Below are 19,386 nucleotides of genomic sequence, written 5' to 3'. Positions count from 1 at the left end.
TTAACCTCTTAGTGGTCTCAATATAGGATAAGTTTTTATGATCTGTTAGCACGGTGATAACATGATTCGCTCCTTCCAGCCAGTGCTTCCAATCTTTGAATGCCCACTTGATGGCCAAAAGTTCTTGATTCCCAACAACATAGTTTCTCTCTGCTGAAGCGAATTTCTGGGAGAAAAAGGTGCAGGGATGCAATTTATTATCTCCAGGGATCTTTCTGAGACAAAGCAGCACTCACACCAACCTCGGAAACATCCACCTCAACAATGAATGGAAGATCTGGATTGGGATGCCGGAGGACAGGAGCAGAAATGAAAGCAGACTTCAATTACTTGAATGCTTGGAGAGTCTTGACTGGCCAGCTGACATCAGCCCCTTTTTTGGTAAGCTCCACAATAGGTGCGAAAATGGATGAGACAGATTTGATAAATCTCCTGTAATAATTGGCAAAGCCAAGGAAACATTGAACAGTTTTCAAGTTGGTAGGCTGAACCCAATCTAGAATGGCCTTGACTTTGCCTGGATCCACAGATAACCCTTGCAACAAGATGAGATACCACAGGAAGTATACCTCTTGGATCTCAAATTCACACTTCTCTGGTTTAGCATATAAGTTAGTCTCCATAGCACCTGCCTCACATGATGATGATGCTCTTGCAGAGAGTTTGAATAAATCAGGATGTTGTCAAGGTAGACAACTGCAAATACTCTCAGGAGATCCCTCAATATGTCATTAATAAAGTCCTGGAAGACGGCTGGGGCATTGGACAGACCGAACGGCATCACAAGGTATTCATAGTGACCGGAGTGGGTGTTGAAGGCCATCTTCCACTCGTCACCTTCCTTGATCAAGACTAGATTATACACTCCCCTGAGATCAATTTTGGAGAAGATGGACGCTCCATGAAGCTGATCGAACAAGACTGAAATCAGAGGCAGTGGATAGGAGTTTTTTTACAGTGATGTTGTTTAAACTTTGAAAGTTAATACGCGGTTGAAGGGATCCATCTTTTTTTCTGCAAAAAAAAAGAAGCCTGCCCCGACCGGCGACTTAGATGGTTGAATGAACCCCTTCTCCAAAGCATCCTGAATGTATTCCTGCATCGCCTTGCTTTCTGGTATTGACAATGCTTATAGCCTGACTTTGGGCAAATCTCGTTCCTTGAAGTAAGTCAATGGCACAGTCATAGGAGCAATGAGGAGGAAGTGTGTCTGCTTTTTTTTTTTAAATAACCTCAGCCAGATCATAATAAGATGCAGGAACCTTAGAAGACACTTCAGACTGGATTGCGGCAGCCAGACAAACAGGTAGAGTGATGCATTGAGAAGAGCAGGAAGTTCCCCATTTAAGAATCTCTCCAGTCTGCCAGTGAATGACTGAGTTATGTCTTCTGAGCAATGGTAGCCCCAAAACCAGCAGCGCCAGAGGACACTGGAGCAGCAGGAAAGTTATATCCTTCGAATGTAATGCTCCCACTGACAACCGGATGGGAGGCGTCTGGGAATTAACTGCAACTTGGGACAGTTCTTTGCCATCCAGGCATATAATAGAGATAGGCGGCTATAATGGCTCGGACACCAGTCCTAGGTTATTGGAAAAAGAAATGTCCATAAAGCTGTCAGCTGAAGCGCTGTCCAGGAAGGTGGAAACTGAAACTTGGTGCTCATTTACCTGGATTACTGTGGGGATAAAGACTGAGTTATTGGGAGAGACAGATGCAAGGCCTAGATGTAACTATCCCTGTACACCTAGACCTTGCCTTTTCCCGACTTTATTGGACAAACAAAAGCAGTATGTCCTTTTCCTCCACAGTATAGGCAAAGACCTTGGGAGCATCTCCTGCACTTTTCCTCCTAGGACAGATGGAAAGCTCCTAATTACATAGCTATTCTTGGTCAAGAGGTGTCACCCATAACGGTGACTGTGGAGAAGACGTGGGAAGTTCCTTTTCCAATCTTCGTTCTCTAAGTCGTCGGTCAATGTGAATGGCCAGGTGCATGAAATCACCCAAAGTCTCTGGAGCCGAATGCTGTACCAAAAATGTCCTTGATCTGGTCAGAAAGATCCAGGCGAAACTGAGCCCGGAGCGCAGGGTCATTCCACCCAGAGTAGACTGATCACTTGTGGAACTCAGTGCAGTAATCCTCAGCCGCTCTCTGCCCCTGCTTTAAAGATCGGAGGCTAGCCTCAGCCAAGGCTGCCTTGTCTGGATCATCATAGAGGAGGCCTAATGTAGAGAAGAAGGCGTCCACAGTTTGGAGGGCACTATGCGTGAAGGGAAGACCAAAAGCCCAGGTTTGGGGATCGCCTTGAAGTAGCTAAATTATAAATCCCACTCTGAACCAGAGGATCCTGGTTGTAGTCTGAAATATAACTTGCAGCACTCTTTGAAATTTTAAAAAGCCTTGCGTTTGCCAGAGAATCGGTCTGGTTCACAAGTTTGCTGCTTGTGCTGAAGTAGCACGTGATTCAGCATGTGATTTCTCAACCCGAAGAGAAAGTTCTTGAACCTTCTGAGTCAGAGTCTGAATCTGAGCTGCAAGGATCTGGGCCGGGTTTTGGATAGGTTCCATAACTATGGTCTTCAGACACTATTAGAAAATGGCCAAAATGTTTTATGGCCGGTGATAATGTAATGAATCCCAGGGAGATTCTCTTCAGAAGGATAGTGCAGTAATTACCCAGGGCCGTTGATACTAGACAAAGGTGGAGATCTGGCAGTCACGTAGCAGCTTTGAGGGCTGGAGGTGCTTGGCAAGATGGTCACGGAACAGCCTTGAGGGCTTGGAGATACTTGACAAGATGGTGACCTGATGGTCACATAACAGCCTTGAGGGCTGGAGGTGCTTGGCAAGATGGTGACCTGATGGTCACAGAGCAGCCTTGATTGGAGGTATCCCAAGATGCAGGGCAGCGGAGATATCCAAGGTAAACAATGTAGTCCACTTCAGACACTGCACTGCAGTTATTGCCGCCGGGATGGTGCAGGAACGTGATGGCTGAATACGCAGCACTGTGGTAAATGCCGCCTTGATGATGTGGCAATAGTGATGACTGAAGACACTGTACTGCATGTAATGCTGCCAGGATGGTGCGGCAGTGGAGAGATGAGGTGTACACACACTGCGGAGGTGGTTGCGGTGTAAGGCTGGAGAGCCTCAGATGCAGCAGTGTGCACCGTGCTGCCGGAATATGACACAATACTTGGAAGGCTGGAAGAACCCTGCAGCAGAGATAGCCACAATGTTATGCTGGAACCTCACATGCTGCAGTGCGGTTAATGCCACCAGGAAGTGATGCGGCAACTGGGAAGTGATGTGCATACTTGCTGCGGAGGTTGTTGCGGTGTTAGGCTGGAGACCCTCAGATGCAGCAGTGCTCACTGTGCCCCCGGAATATGACAGAATACTTGGAAGGCTGGAAGCACTCTGCAAAGGAGATAGCCACAATGTTATGTGGAACCTCACATACTGCAGTGCAGATAATGCTGCTGAGATGTTATTCGACAGGAGACACGAAAGCATCAGGACTGGAGGTGCTGACAATCGCAATGACAGATACCAACTCTATGGAACCGGAAACATGTGTAAGACGCTATCACCGGCATCCGAGCAACGCACCAGCAGGACAGAAAAAGGAGTAAGAACCAATCCAATCCCGGCAGCGATGACATGCAGCCGGATGGGAGGACTTTATGAGTTGACAGTGTGGTGTCTCCGTCTCCCGGCAACAGACTACATGAACCATCTCAGAGCCCATCACTTTTATTAATCAATATGGGTTTTAAGAATTCCAGAGATTTGTATCTCTTGCTACTGGAGTCCCTGGCCAGGGCTGCAACTAGGGGGGGGCTGAGGGGTCATGTGCACCGGGCGCCATCCTCCAGCGGCACCGGGCACACACTTTTCTGTGCCGGAGGTCTGCAGATAGAGACCTCCAGCAGTGGTGCGCGCTGGACAATGAAAATCGGCGGAACATCCCGCCCTCCCTCCTCCCCTCGGAAGTTAAGGTAAGCGCTCAGGGGGAGGAGGAGGGGCCGGAGAGGGAGTGAGAGGGGCGGCAGTGCTGCACAGGGCGCACTGCCGTCTAGCTACGGCGCTGCCCTGGCTTAACCTTTATTAACGGCATCCTGTACACACCTTTGCCTAGTAATGGAACAGATATTTATCTTCTATTTAATTTATGTGCATCATGAACCACACTTGCTGTGACTTGGATGCCACTATAAGAGGCCAAAAGGGATTTCAGTACTCAGTCTAACACTCAATTATTACTAGTTAAATCACCCCTCAATCCCTTCTCTCAAATCCATACACAACATAATCGATTCCACCACCTAGTTGAGTCGTCTCTAAATTTAGATATAGTAATGTATGTGCTATTATCGTGTAGCCTAACAGTATGCAATTATATGACCCAAAGTAGGTGCTATTATCACGTAGCGCAGGGATGGGGGACCTCAAGCCCGGGGGCCGTATAAGGCCCTCGGAATAATTTGGTTTGGCACTCTGAGCTTTTTTCTGCTAGCCTCATCTGGCTAGCAGGATGTCTAGAATGGCACTCTGCAGCAGAATCTATGCAGCAGTGCCGCCTGGGGTGTCCTTAGGATGCTTCAGACTGACACACTGCTGCCCTTACAGCTTCCCAAAATGGCCCTCGGCAGAAAAATGGTTCCCCACCCCTGACGTAGCGTTAGGGACCACCATAAATGCATCATGAGACAATTCTCACACCAACCAATACAAGACATTTGTCAACACCCAGTTAGACGTTACGACACGTCCTTCACAACCACCGTCTCCACATCACCGACACTGGACATCAGTGTTGACACACCCAGATTATCAGACCAACAATGCACACCTGATCACGTCACAGAATACACAACTCTTAAGATTCAGCGTCCCCACGCACCCACCACACTATGATGGCATCAGGTCACCCATCTCACATTCACCAGAATACGTAACTAGATATCAACCCTCAATCAACCCCCCCAAACCCCCAAACCCCTCCCCCCCTCTTTTTCTTTACCCCTCCTTTTTCCAAACCCCCCCCCTCTGTAACCACCATGTTCCTACCACTTAACTGTAACTCTGATGCATTCAGAATAACAGACTCCACGACACAAGCACCTGCCCATATCACACTAATATAAGGAGTAACCTGTACACAGGGGACATAACCGGAATCTCAACACACACACACCACAGATTGGCAGCATCAGGCTACCCATCCAACGATCACATCACGCGCACCCATACACCTATATATGTAAATGTAGGCACACAATACCACTTATATATGCATTGTACACTTTAATCAATCCCCTCTCCATACAATGAAAAACCCCCATCATAGGCGCTATACGCAAGACGCCTGCCTCATACAGCACCTCTGGAGTCAGGTCCCGGCAAGCTAGCGTCACCATGGAGACCAGGACGCTGCCACCGCGAACCCCCTCCCTGATAGGCCCATGTACACCATGTGACGCTCGACGCAGGGGGATACCTGCGTCTATGCGTCACATGGCTTGCCACACCCCCGGCCAACACGGACCACATGATAGCGACGCGCACGTGGAAGGTGACGTCAGAGGGATACCCGACGCTCCCACGGCAACGCTCACCGCCGGGCAGCCCGGCCATTACCGCGTGGTGTATTACGCGCGCACTGACACACACACCACCCGCTTGCATAATATATCAATACCACCAATGATTAGCCTGCATCTATGTCAATCACTCACACTGCCCCATCCCACCCATTACAGCCCACACCTGCTAACACCGCTGTCACGATAAGCTACCCAACCCACAGGCCACGCCCACACACCCACCTTCCACCTATATAGCACGCTCACATTCATACTATCAGTAACTCCTTGAAGAAGGCTTAAGGCCGAAACGCATTGGAGGCAACACACCCCCACACAGGACTACTGAACTACCCCACCTTGTACCCCATCATCAACTCCACGGCAAGGTGGCACAGAATTACGAACGCGGACCGCCGCATCATCCCCCATCTCGAAGCAGTGACGAGCGCCCGTCCGGCACACCCTGCGGGCTCGCAGGGTGCCAGTGACCAGCGGACCAATACCGGAGTACACGACATCTGTGCAAGGACTAGAGACTACAACCTACCGGTAGGTAACTACAACATCAGTGCGGGACGCCGCCACTGCCACTTTACGGGACTTTCTCATAGACATCATCACCATCCTGGTCCTCTAAGACTGTGACCATAGGTCCAGCAAAGGGGATGTGCAGAAGTAAGGGCCGCACGGAAAGGAGCCCCCTAAAAGGGCCCACCGACTCCCTGACCAGGAAATCACTAAACCCACCACTCAACCCCAATCTCATTCACGGAACTGCCTGGGGAGCACTGTGACTCACCAATAAACAGGTTGGATTCGATCTCAAGTGTCTGGCTTTTCATTACACACCGCAAACACCTACACAGTAGACAAACACCAATACACGCCATCCATTGATACTACATAACCACCCCAATTCCGCTTTCCCACCTCCCCTCCCCTGCCACCTCCCCCCCCTTTTTCTTTCCCCCCCCACCCCGTTCCCCTCACCCCTCACCCCACCATCATATATACATACATTTTCTCCAAATAACCCATTTTTTTCCCCTCGCAGCATATATTCACATACAGGAGCGCACGTGTAAACCCCCCCCGTCCAACATGCTTATAAAATGAGCTTTAAGTTTTTATACAGTGATTGGAAAAATTCACTACAGGGGACCTTCACATGTGGTCCCCAACTCCTTCCTCCTTTATGACTTAACTGACCATTTTCCTGGTATATGCCCAGTCGACCCCAGCTCATATTTCTGCTTTATCCTTCACTGAACTTCACCTGCAGCCTCAATTCTTATTTAATATGTGAGTGAGGAGGCTGAGGGGATTTTAGGTCAAGCAGAAGGAATGAGAAGTGTTTTAGAGTAAATGATCAGTGTTCTAAAGGGCATATGAAGTTCTTTGGTAAAGTGAGCATAATGAGAGAGTGAGTGGGGGTTTGCAAGCAAGATCTATTCTAAAAGCAAGTGTGGTCTCTTTCTTGGATTGAATTGTTTTAACTTATCATTGAGATGAACGCTAATGTGTGACCCTATTGAGGGCTATAGAGCCTCACTTGTGGTCCTTGAAGTTAACAGGTTGCCCACCAATGCTACACAATAGCTATGTACTGTGTAACTCGTATTTAGTAGATACTATCATGTTCTGTTTGTATTTCAAGGTCTTTGTTCCTAGTTAAATTATATGAAAGAAATGGTAAATTGGGAATTCGGCTGTAATGCTACTACTATATGAGATACACATGCTTTCAAACTCATCTTGTTACCTGGTAGATGTCTGACAAACTGCTGCTTCCAGAGTCACTGGCAATGCTGCACCGTGACTGACTTGAGGAAAAGTGGTTAACCTGGCCATGTGGGTTCTCAGTAAGCTGCATCTTAGACAGGTCTGCAGGGAGCTGAGGAAAAGTAGACAGATATACAATATTACAAAATAAATATAATGTAACTCTCATTTTACAGCAAAATAAATAAGAACAGAAAGGCCTGTGTTTAAAGTATTCCTACTGAACATTGTGCTAATATTTATACAGTTGATAACAGTGGCGTAAGTTCATCCCAGATGCCCGGAGGCAAGTTATCATTTAGTGCCCAACAATCCCCCATATTTACAGCCCTAAGTGGGGTGAATATATAATGGGTGATGGAGGAGGTGCCCCTTCAGTGCTGGCGCCCGGTGGCAGGCGCCTTCATTGTCGCCCATACTTCTGCCCCTGGTTGATAAGTTAATGATCATACTTATACACTGTCCTATGAATAAATCTGCAGGACTAAATGTGTTTGAATCTCCACCATCATCTACTGTAAAAGTTTCCTAGTTGCTCTATCACACCCAAAGAAGCCCTGGCTGTTGCTCAATGCATTTCTTTTTCCAAGGATTTTGCCTTTTCTTTAACTATGAACCAGCAAATGAATTCACCAGCAAATTATTCACTACTTTAAAATAATGGTGGTGGATCGGTTTGAGAGAGATGAAAAACAAATTACTAGCTACAATCTATTAATGTTGGAGCCCTGACTAAGGTAGGGATATGCTAGTTTATGACTGTACTGTAGGTGGCAGTGCAGCTTTAGATTATTAGTCAAAATGAGATGACAAATTGAAGGAACCAATAGTAAATAACCGAAACATGGTGACTTAATGAGAGGAAGAACAAGGAGAAGTATACTAGATGCCGGGTTGAAGGGTCTCTCCTCTTCCCTCCACTCCCACACTTAAGCCGGGTACACATTTAACAATGTGTACCCAGCCAACCTGTTGTGCGATGGGACCCAGCGGGGGTCCTGGCATTGGCAAGAGAATGGGTATGAAATCCCAGCTGTCAGGATGCCGCTGGTCAGAATACCGACAGCGGCATACCGATACCCATAGAGAAGACTGATAAGTAGTTTCCTAACCCTCCCCGGTGCCTAACTCTAACCTATCCCCCTAGTGCCTAAACCTAACCTTCCCGTCCCCGCACCCTAAACCTAAAACCCCCTCCCTGATGCCTTACTCTAACCCTCCCCATAGTGCCTAACCATAGACACTTACTGATGTCGGGAACAACATTGCAATGGCAGGGGCTATGCTGCATTCGGCAGCATGGCCCCCATTGACGATCTCGCCCATCGGACCTGCATGCATGCACATTGTCTAGTGTGTACTGGGCTTTACACTTACCCCAGGCATGACTCCTAGTCTCTTCACTGTTTCTTTCGCAGTGGGAGCCATCAGCCTCTCCAAATGTGCATGTCAGTCTCAAGACATGTTATTCTCAATTATTATGTAGATAATAATATTATATATTATATATATATTTAGATGGTGTATTATTATTAACATAGCACCAGCATATTCCACTGTGCTTTACATTTGGGAACAAAACAGTGATACAATGAGACGGAGAGACTTAGAGCTAAGAGAGCTTTGCTTATAAACTAAGAATCTATAGGAGAACAGGCGTTTAATATATGTTTTAAGGGCCACATATTGCATATTGATCTAACTAGATTGCAAGAGTAAATAGTTCTTTGTGGGCTATATGATCCAGTATAAAGAGAACACATAAGTTTTGTAAGTTTTGTGGGAACTGTATAGGGGCAGGGTTTGGGTAGAATAACTTGTATAACTTCTTGTGATAGGGAGGGACAATCTACAAAGTGGGTGCAGCCCGTAAAACAAATCATCTTAGAGATATTTTGAGACAAGTGTAGACATGTGAAGAGATGTATGTTGGTGTAGCTTGGCAGATAATATTGTATGTTAAAAGAATTAACATTTTGTGAGGGAAATTAGTCTAGCTGAAGCTTTCAGAGTAGATCGTAGGGGTAAAAGTCTAAGTTTAAGAGGAGACCAGTTAGGAAGAGCTGGACAAGTGGCGTCTCTATGAGGGAGAAGAGGGTGTGGGCCACACTCGGATGTCATTCTCGGAGGGGGTGACACCAAAATGCTGCAGTGTGACATTATACTGCAGGCACTGTCTAAGGGTGTCCTAGCATCTTCGGGGATGCTGGGCACCCCCCGGAGTGATGCAATTGGGATTTCCCCTTGTGTTAGTCCAAACCGACTTATCAGGCACTGGCTCTGCCATGTGAAGGGGTTTGTGGTTGGAATGGAACTTTGAAAGAAAACATTGGAAGCACCGATGTTTTTAACATTGAATTCAAAACATTATTTAGATATAAACATTGATTCTCTGGAACCGATGTTAACCGATGTTTCTGTTTTTTTTAAAGCACACTCTGGGCCTAATTCAGACCCGCTCGCGAGCGCTGAGCACTCGCAAGCGGGTCGATGTTGGCCCAGTGCACATGCGCACGACAGACCCGGCTCCATCGTGCGAATGCACGAGACCCGGATAGCGACGGGCAAGCCATTGCAATGGGTCTCGCTACAAAGGGGGCATGCTGTCGATGGTGAGTGACAGCATGCCCCCTTTGGTGAGCGTGCCGGTGGGCATGGCTGGCCACACTGAGGCATCCCCATGGGAACCCCTACCATCTGGGGCCGACCCCACTGACATCACAACTGATAGAGCCAAAAGCACTCCAGGGCTTGCGGCAATGAGACCCTACCACAAGGATTTCATCACAAGCCCGATGGTCGTGATGGTCTTGACCATCGTGACCATCTTCCTGGCCACTTGCTATAGCTGTGGGTGGTCACCCATAGCTATACGAGCAGCCAGGAGGCCGCTCTAAAAATTCAGAAGGAGTGCCCTGATTCAGAGCGAGCGCTCTGTCAGAGTGTCCGGCTCTGAATCAGGGCCTCTGTACATAGACATTAATAAACTAAAACTTTAAAATAATTATTATACAATGTCTATCTTCATGGAGGCAAAGTGTATATATACAGTATGTATACACAAAAATGGTGCAAAAATTACAAGGATGAATGCATTTTGAGAAGTAAAACATTTTTTGTGGTAAATCAAACTTGTTATTGAAGACATAAAAGTGATGCATTATCTAATAAAACTTTAATGAAACAGCTCACTGCTGCTGACCAAGAGCTGCAGCAGCCAGACACCCCAGCAGCCAACCAGTGTTCACTGAGAGCAACACCAGTGGCAGTGAGCTGTGGGCAGGACGGTCCTATGTGCTGCTGCTGCCAATTGGCTGACCAGAGTGTCTGTCAGCCCCCTGCAGCAGCATGCACGCAGCTGTAGTAGCCCAGCCAGTGTTTGTACTGTCTTCTTAAGTTGTGATTGAAGCTGGCAGCCCAAAGAAGTGACCGCACCACACAGTTTCACACAGCAGTGACAGCACCACACAGTGTTACACAGCAGTGACAGCACCACTCAGTGTCCCAAAAAAAAACATTGATAAAGCATGGAAATACATCAGAGAAATCTAGCGATGGTAATGAAACTTTGGATCCTAAAAATTGCAGGGTTAAACATCAAACATTGGAACCATCTGACCGATATTTCCAATGAAACATCAAATGATTCCCATCCCTAGTTTGTGGAGTGCACAGCGGGTGTCGACAGACCCAGTAACGCCTCTGAGCTGGACTGATCGATAGAAAGAAGGTTCCTTGCTGTCAAGACAGATAAAGATATATGGATGAGATATATTGATGATGTTCTTTTTATCTGGAGAGGTTCAGAAGATGAACTCTCCATTTTTTTTGAGAAACTTAATGTGAATGATTTTAATATTAAGTTTACTTTTAGTATAAGTAGCAGTGAAATTGTGTTTTTAGATTTAAATATTTATATTAAAGAAGGTGCTATATGTACTAAAAATCATAGAAAGCCCACAAACTCTAATGGCTATATTGAAAGGTCAAGTCAGCATCATAGAAACTGGCTGGAAGGTATTCCTTTTAGCCAGTTTTTAAGGGTAAAAAGAAATTGTACGGAAAAGGAAGTTTGTGACTCTCAAACTATTGAAATGGTGAATCGTTTCCTTAAAAAGGGTTATGATGCTAAGACCACTGAACGAGCAAAAAAGAAAGTGGAAACATATGATAGATTGAGTCTCCTGAAAAATGCTAAGAAACCCGAGAAAGATAATAAATTTGAGTGGGCATTCTTTAGCCAATATAATTCTGAATTTAAGGAAGTTGAGCAAATCTTTAAAGATAACTGGTCTATCTTGAAGAATGATCCAGTAATTGGTACTAAAATCCCGGATTATCCCAAATTCATTTATAGGAGGGCTCCTTCTCTAAAAGATACTCTAGTTAGGAGTAGTTTAGAGGATGAAAAATGCATTAGTATTCGCTCTAGAGGCTTCCATCGTTGCGGAAGTTGTCTAATGTGTAGAACGGTAAAAGGGGACCGGAAAATTTGTGATTTTACTATTAATGGCCATAAATATCCTATTAAAGAATTTATTACCTGTCACACGCAAAATTTTGTATATGCCCTCGAATGTCAATGTGGACTTGTATATATAGGCAAGACCAGTAGGAGCCTGAAAGTCCGCCTCTCTGAGCATATATACAACATTAGAAAAGTATTGGACACCCATACTGTTTCAGTGCATTTTAAAAAGAAACACAATTTAAATTAATGTTGTATTAAGACCTTTTGGGGTATACAAGCACTTTCTTCTTCTTGGAGGTCAAAAGATTTGAGTGTAAGATTATCACAAGCTGAGATGCGTTTGATATACAAATTAAATACTTTGGTACCTAATGGCCTCAATGGGGATTTTTAAATTAAGTGCTTTTTATAATTTTAATCCCTCTATTTAAATTTTAGCCAAAAATGCATCTTATTTTTGTTGTTCCATTTTTATATTTATAGTCATTTTTAATATGAGTTTTTAATAGTTTTATTGGCCCATAATTGATATCTCCTCTTTTTCTCTCTTTTTTATATGGACTATTAATGAATGATGTATGGACGATATAATGGACTTTCTGTTTACATTTACCAATTGCTTATCCATGTGCTTGAATCGTACACTTCTCCTGTTTCCATGGAAACCCTGAATACTAAGTTGGGGATTACCATTATCTACTTCCTGTATATGGAACGCAGGACCTCCGCGAAACCGGAAGTACCGCGGCCATTTTGGATGACGCACTTCCGGTTCGCAGGATACACGTGATGACGCACTTCCGGTTAGCGAAAGTGCTGGAAAATGAATGGATATGCCCCAAAGGAGGGGTCTGTAGGGTATATAAACCATGCTGTAAAGACACACCATTAGGCTTCTGAGGAAGGACTACAACGTCCGAAACATGTTAAGCCCGTGGTGAGAAAGGACCTTTTCGTTTTTACTGCTGGACCACCAATTGATTTACCATCCTCCTCTTTTATATTCGGGGACCCTGGCTGCCCGGGACCGGTGAGAACCTGATATATTTGGAGTATCAATATCGGTGAAAACTTCTTGTCAGCAGACATTGTTTTGGAGTTACCACTTTTGTGGTTACATGCTGTTTCAAATTTTAAACTATGTGAGTGTAATGTTTGAATAAATTCCCATGTATTTTTTGGATTACAGTGTTGCACTATGATTTTTTCTCTTTTCTTCTTTTGAAATGAACAATTAAATGAAGAATTGTTGATCCATATACACACTGGTCCTATTTACGTCTACAACAGGGATTTTCCACACCACAGAATTGGACGGACTTTTATGTTAATGATACATACCAATGTAAGAGAATTTGTGACAATTAGCGCCATTTTTTATGACCACCTGTTTTTTCCTTGTTATATGTGTGAGGGATTGGTAATATTCCTCGGTTCATAATAGGCCGCTTTTTTGTTTTTGCGCAATTTGGGATTCAAATTTGTTTATACTATAAGACAGATAAAGGCATAACATCTACCCCAAACTGTATTCTATCAGTATGATTACAAGTGTCATGAATGTAAGGATGAATAATATTATATATTTTAAACAATTTTAAAGTTGAGAGGCAGATTGACTCTTATGTGTGTCTTTGGTGTGAGGGTATCATTACAGAAGAAGGAAATAAAAATTCAGCCCTTACCTCATTCAACCTTGAAAGGATATTTATTGATGAATATGGTGGACATACTGTTGTCAGTGGACTTTAAACATAGGCAAAGTTTGGCACTCCCTGAGAAAACATTACATTTACTGGGGTCTCTGCCATCCCCTGGGAAGCAGCATTGATTGGAAATCTTTTCTTATTGTTCATTTTGGTTTAGTGTAAATCAGTGTTAGTGCATATGTGGAAAAAAATGCTGCATAGTAAGAATCCTTTAAAAATAGAAGTGTTAATAATTTATTTTTATTAATGAACAAAATGTGAAGTGAATGAAAGAAGAGAAATCTAAATCAAATCAATATTTGACCACCCTTTACCTTCAAAACAGCATCAATTCTTCTAGGTACACTTGTACACTGTTTTTGAAAGAAGGGAGGTTGTTTCAAACATCTTGGAGAACTAACCACAGATCTTCTGTGGATGTAGGCTTGCTAAAATCTTTCTGCCTCTTCATGTACTCCCAGACAGAGTCAATGATTTTGAGATCAGGGCTCTGTAGGGGCCATATTATTACTCCAGGACTCCTTGTTCTTCTTTATACTGAAGATAGTTTTTAATGACATTGGCTGTATGTTTGGGGTAGTTGTCCTGCTGCAGAATAAATTTGGAGCCAATCAGACACGTCCCTCATGGTATTGCATGATGGATAGGTACCTGTCTGTATTTCTCATGCATTACCATCAGGGAGGCATCTGATTGGCTCCAAATTTATTCTGTAGCAGGACAACTACCCCAAACAAACAGCCAATGTCATTAAGAATTATCTTCAGCTTAAAGGAGAGCAAGGAGCCCTGGAAGTTATGATATGACATCACACATAGTTCACATTATACCACACAATGGCCCAGTACATCTTATGCCACATTGTAGTGCCTCCAGTTCACAATATTCCACATTGTAGTGCTACCAGTAGACATTATGCCACACAGTGTCAACAGTTCACATGACGCCACAGAGTGCTCCCAGTTCATATTGTGGCACATTGTAGTGCCCCAGTTTACATTACGCCATATTATAGTGCTCCCAGTTCATATTATACCACACTACTGTGCCCCCAATTCAGATTACACCACACTATAGGGTCTCAAACATAATAACAATCACTACATGCACCCTGCTTAACATTATAACATTCACTACATGCACCCTGCTTAACATTATAACATCCACTACATGCACTCTGCTTAATATTATAACATCCACTATACGCACCACTCACTATAATGGAAAGTCATTAAATAATGTTTTATATAGTACTCCATCTCTATTGACCACTTTTGAATATTACATGGCAGCCCCACATCTGCAAAGACAGGGGATGGGGTGGGTACCAACCAGCTTTTACGTGAGGGGGAAGCTTCCTAATGAAGAATATTCTACTTTGAATAGAGATTTTCTTAATTATGTCACACTGTTCCTTTTTTTGCTAGTGATTTGCCCTCAATATTTTATCAATCACAGGGGCAGATTGTGGCAGAGGTATTGTACCAAAAGATTTAGGTCACCATCTGCCTGGCCTGTTTGAGATTTATACAGCCACCGGTCACCTATGAGTCTGCATTAAAACTGGACACAGACCTGTGGTGATGAGCAGACCTATTGGATCCTGCTGATGAATTATGAAGGGGTTGCTCAGATTCTCTGTGTCCCAGGGCACGTGCAGCATGTAATTTACATCATGTATTCCCCACCCCCACTTCTGCTTCTCCTCCTCTCCTCTCCTGGCTGCTTCTACATTCATGGACCCTGTAACTCTGCACTGCACTCTGCAGATATAGAGGAAATTGATTTTAACATTTCCAGAGCAATTAGTAAAAGAGATCAAATACAGTTCTTTAATTCATTTCTTAATATCAGAAATGTGTATAAATTCAAGTCAGGGTGAAACCATATGACGTTTTAATGGTCCATTAAAACTTCACATCGTTTCACGCTGACTTGAAAGTCTGAATGCCGCCTTTGTTGTTTGCATATTGTGGGGAAGCTGACTGGTCCCTAAAGAAAGGCACCAAAGCACGGTACCAAAGTGGGATTGGTATGAAATACCGCCGGATGGCGGTAGACCGGCAGTGAAGATCCCGACAGGTACTGTAAGTATTTAAACTTTACTAACCTAAAGCCCCCCCTAACCCTCCCTTAGGGGTGACTAACCCTAACCTCCCTCCCAAGTGCCTAACCCCCCTGTAAGTGCCTAAACCTAACCCCCCTTCCCCGCAGCCTAAACCTAAGTCTCCCAGGGGGTGTGCCTAACCCTAACCTCCCCCTGGGGGTGCCTAACTCTAACCCCCCCTTACCCTAGCCTAATCCTCCTGGGGGTTGCCTAACCCTAAGTCTCCCGGGGAGCCCCTAACCTAACCCTCCCCTCCGCGTCTGTCCACGTCTGGCACACCTTCGATCAGTATGCTGGGCGTCGGGCTCCCAGCATAGGTAAAATGACAGGCCTCAGGATTTTGAATCCTGTTATTAGATCCCTGCCGGGATTAGAACCCTGCTGGAAAGCCGGCGGTCGGCATTTCGACCGTCTGCTTCCTGGCTGCATCCCACCTAGAGTGCTGGTCTACTGAAATTACTACAAAGGCCTGGAACTCCAATATCTCCCTAACTATGCAAGAGTATAAAAATTGCATCATTTTGTCAGAAAAATAGAAATACATTTTTAATACAATTTTAATACTTTTTGATTTATGGTCGACCATGTGGCCAGCTGGTGGCTAGTTATCATCATGGTATCATGATGATGAGCCTATTATTATGTAGAGATGTGCGCTGACACCTTGTTTTCGATCTGTATTCAATCTTCATGTTTTGGTTTTGGATCTGGCTTTTTAAAAACATGTAATATCATTTAATTTTTGCAACTCAAAACCTGAAATTGAAATTTACAATCCAAATTTTGAACCGCAGGAAGATCAGAACCGCAACTCAGATCTGTCCGTATTCACGAACTTTGTGTGGATTCGAATTTCTGGAGAACCGAACCACTCATTTTTTTTGTAGCTCCATCTGCCCCATTGTTAATCTAACCTGGCTCTCCAGAGTTGTAAATGTCTGCATTGGCATTTTACTGATTAGAAAAAGGCTAAGGGTACATCTAAAGTTAGTCTTCCTCAGTCATGCAGGGTGCAATTATAATAAACATTTGTTACACTGCTACGCTCCAAAAAATGGGTAAAGATCATTTATGAAGAACACTGCACTGCAAAGATCCTTGGTTTTCTTTTGGTGCCCCTCAATAGTCCACCCAGTGCACACATGGGTGCAGAGAGTGGGGGGAGCGAGTACTAGTTGACCGGGCTTGATGGAGGGGTCTGGCAAGAGCCCGGGTCCTTCTCTCGCCCCCCTCCTTCCCCTTTACCTATGAGCAGCAACCTGTGTCTCCCCAGCCCTTTGCAGAGCAGCAAATATTAATTTTCTTTGTTTTTTTTTAAGGATAAACCACGTCCCTCAAATGTTCCAGGGCCCTGCAAATCTCTCTATGGCCCTGAGTGCACATTCCCTCGCCAGAAGATAGACGCAAAGCAAAAGTGTAAATGTCTCATCAAGATCGAACCTCCTACACTTTTTGTACCACATATCAATAAAATAAACTTTTTTTGTCCTAAAAGATTGCTTAGATTACTCATATTTATGTTTTAAATAAATTAGAACCTGTGTAATTTATATGTGCCCTTTATTAAAGGGATGATTTGGCAACCCTACCTGTACCTTCCAAGGACACAGGGATTGGAAGCTCATTGTATAGTATGAGTGAAATGGTCGAGGGGAGCTGCAGCGTGAGTCACTCCTTATGTCTCCAGCAGCAACACAGGAGGTAAGGGGAGGCTGGCCCAGTCAGTAAAATTACATAATCTAGTATAGATACAGTACATTAATACAGTACAGTAATATTTAACACACACTGATTAATATATATCAATCAATCAAAGGAAAACATGGGGGGCATAGATAGTGTAGTATGTTAAAAGCACAATGAGTTACTTAGGATATATCACACACATCACAAAAGCTAAAAACAGGCAAATTAGGGGCAAACAAGCCTATTTGTAGAAAGTGCGTCCAAAGCAGATCGGAGGCTGGTTCCTGGATTGAAAACTGAGCCATGGTGCTTTCTAGTAACAGGCTTGTTTGCCCCCGATATGCTAGTATTGTAGCGGCATTAGCATAAAGTCAGAAGCAACGGCAGCAAAAGACAAGGAAAGCCGCTACTGCTTCTGACTCAGGTCCTATGAGGAGGGAGTATCCTGCCCCCCTATGCACAATGCTATTGAGCAGAGATATGTTTATTTACCATTTTCTTGATACACATTTCCCAGGTGCTGTCTTTCTACTTTTTTTAAAGACATTAATTAACATGTCCTTTAGCTGTCTTACAGATTAGTATAATTTGCTAAGAGTTCAAGTTGAACTCCATTTTATTTTAATAAATATTAACGCTTACTTCAGGTACAGTCCAAACGTATGTGAAGAATGGCGCAATAAAGCGAATGCTTGTGAGGAAGTGTATTTGTACAAGTCCATGTGCTTACATCATCTTTAGGGTTATTAGAACACTGATGTACACAAGGCTTAAAGGGATAAATAGTGCTGCAATCAACTTTTTTCCTTACTTTCATAGCTGGCAATAGAAACTAAATACTTTTGGCTCCTTAAAACCTGTTATTATTGTAGACTTATCAGACTAGTTTCTGAAATTTGCATCATTTGTCCAGCCCTTCTGTATGTTATTAGAATGGGTTAATGTGTGCACTTATGACTGACCAAACAAAGATACAATACAGGTCATACAGTAACTAAAGATCTTGAAAGGTATTACAATTTCCATTTTGGGTGTACAGTAACAATACAACTACTAGCAGGCTAAGCAGTTTTTAAACATGTGTAACTATACAGTAAACAATATACCTAATTACTGTATATTATTGAAATGACACTTAAAGCAGTTAACATGTTTGGAGTGTTATATTGGTCAAACATAATAACATTTAAAACTAAACAAAATAGAAAAATACTTAATTGCACCATGCGTCCTATATAAAATACCATTTATGTTATTCTGGTAAAGTTGGATAACCAAAGCTCATTACTCATTTACTATCCAGAGACAATAAAATAATGAATCAAAGAAATCTTACTTTTGATACCCATGGTTGGAGACAATTAGTATAGCACCTGACGAGGAATGCCATTTCTTAGACTGGGAAAGCAGCCTCCTTTCTGTAGTCACAAAAACGCTGCAAGGCTGCTGAATTAAATTTGCACAATTAATTCCAATCTGTAACTCCTCTGGACTGTGCTTGTGAAATAGGAAATTTTAAATGCACTCTCCTTAGCAGCACGTTTATTTCCCTTATTTCACACATACAATCTTCATTTATGTTCCTGGTTTCCTCTTTACATGTTTCTTTAGGAGAATTGCAGTGTTGCACTTTCTGATGTGAATTTTGAGCAGATACAGTATCTTGTCCTGTTCTTCCAACATGAAGTGTCTGTTTCTTCCCTTTATCTGTCTCTTCTTTGGGTGTGGATTGTTTAAATAATGCTGCAATAATTAAAATGTAAATATATGCAGTGGATTAAAAAAGAATAAAATGCTAAAAGTTCAGATAATCGCATATTAATATTATTAATAATATTGGGGATAATGCTGGGTGCTTAAAAATACTGTTTTCAGGAACATCAATGAAAGAGAAAGCTGAAGTCTTCAGTCTACTACTATCTCTTTCTGTGCTAGCAGTTCCCTAAGGATAAGCCTGTATTGACTGGATGAGCACAGCAAGATGAAATATCTACTGGGGAGGGGAGAGTGGGAGGAGAAGGGAGCTAAAAGGA

The 19,386-nt window shown here is 43.6% G+C and overlaps 1 protein-coding gene across 1 annotated transcript in view; it reads right to left on the bottom strand.

The window, feature by feature from the left end:
* The window catches only part of LOC148442118 (rap guanine nucleotide exchange factor 6-like), a 672,269-nt gene extending 653,526 nt beyond the window's left edge, over positions 1-18,743 (bottom strand). The window contains 2 exon segments of the mRNA XM_088464211.1: positions 7,361-7,492; positions 18,690-18,743. Of these exon segments, the coding sequence (XP_088320337.1) occupies positions 7,361-7,492; positions 18,690-18,743 (186 nt within the window).
* Positions 18,744-19,386: the final 643 nt, after the last annotated feature.

This window comes from Taudactylus pleione, unplaced genomic scaffold (assembly GCF_031769625.1).
Source record: "Taudactylus pleione unplaced genomic scaffold, aTauple2 ptg001609l, whole genome shotgun sequence".
NCBI classification, from domain to species: domain Eukaryota; kingdom Metazoa; phylum Chordata; class Amphibia; order Anura; family Myobatrachidae; genus Taudactylus; species Taudactylus pleione.
The sequence above is the reverse complement of the archived record's forward strand: the minus strand, read 5'-3'. Positions and strand labels throughout refer to the sequence as shown.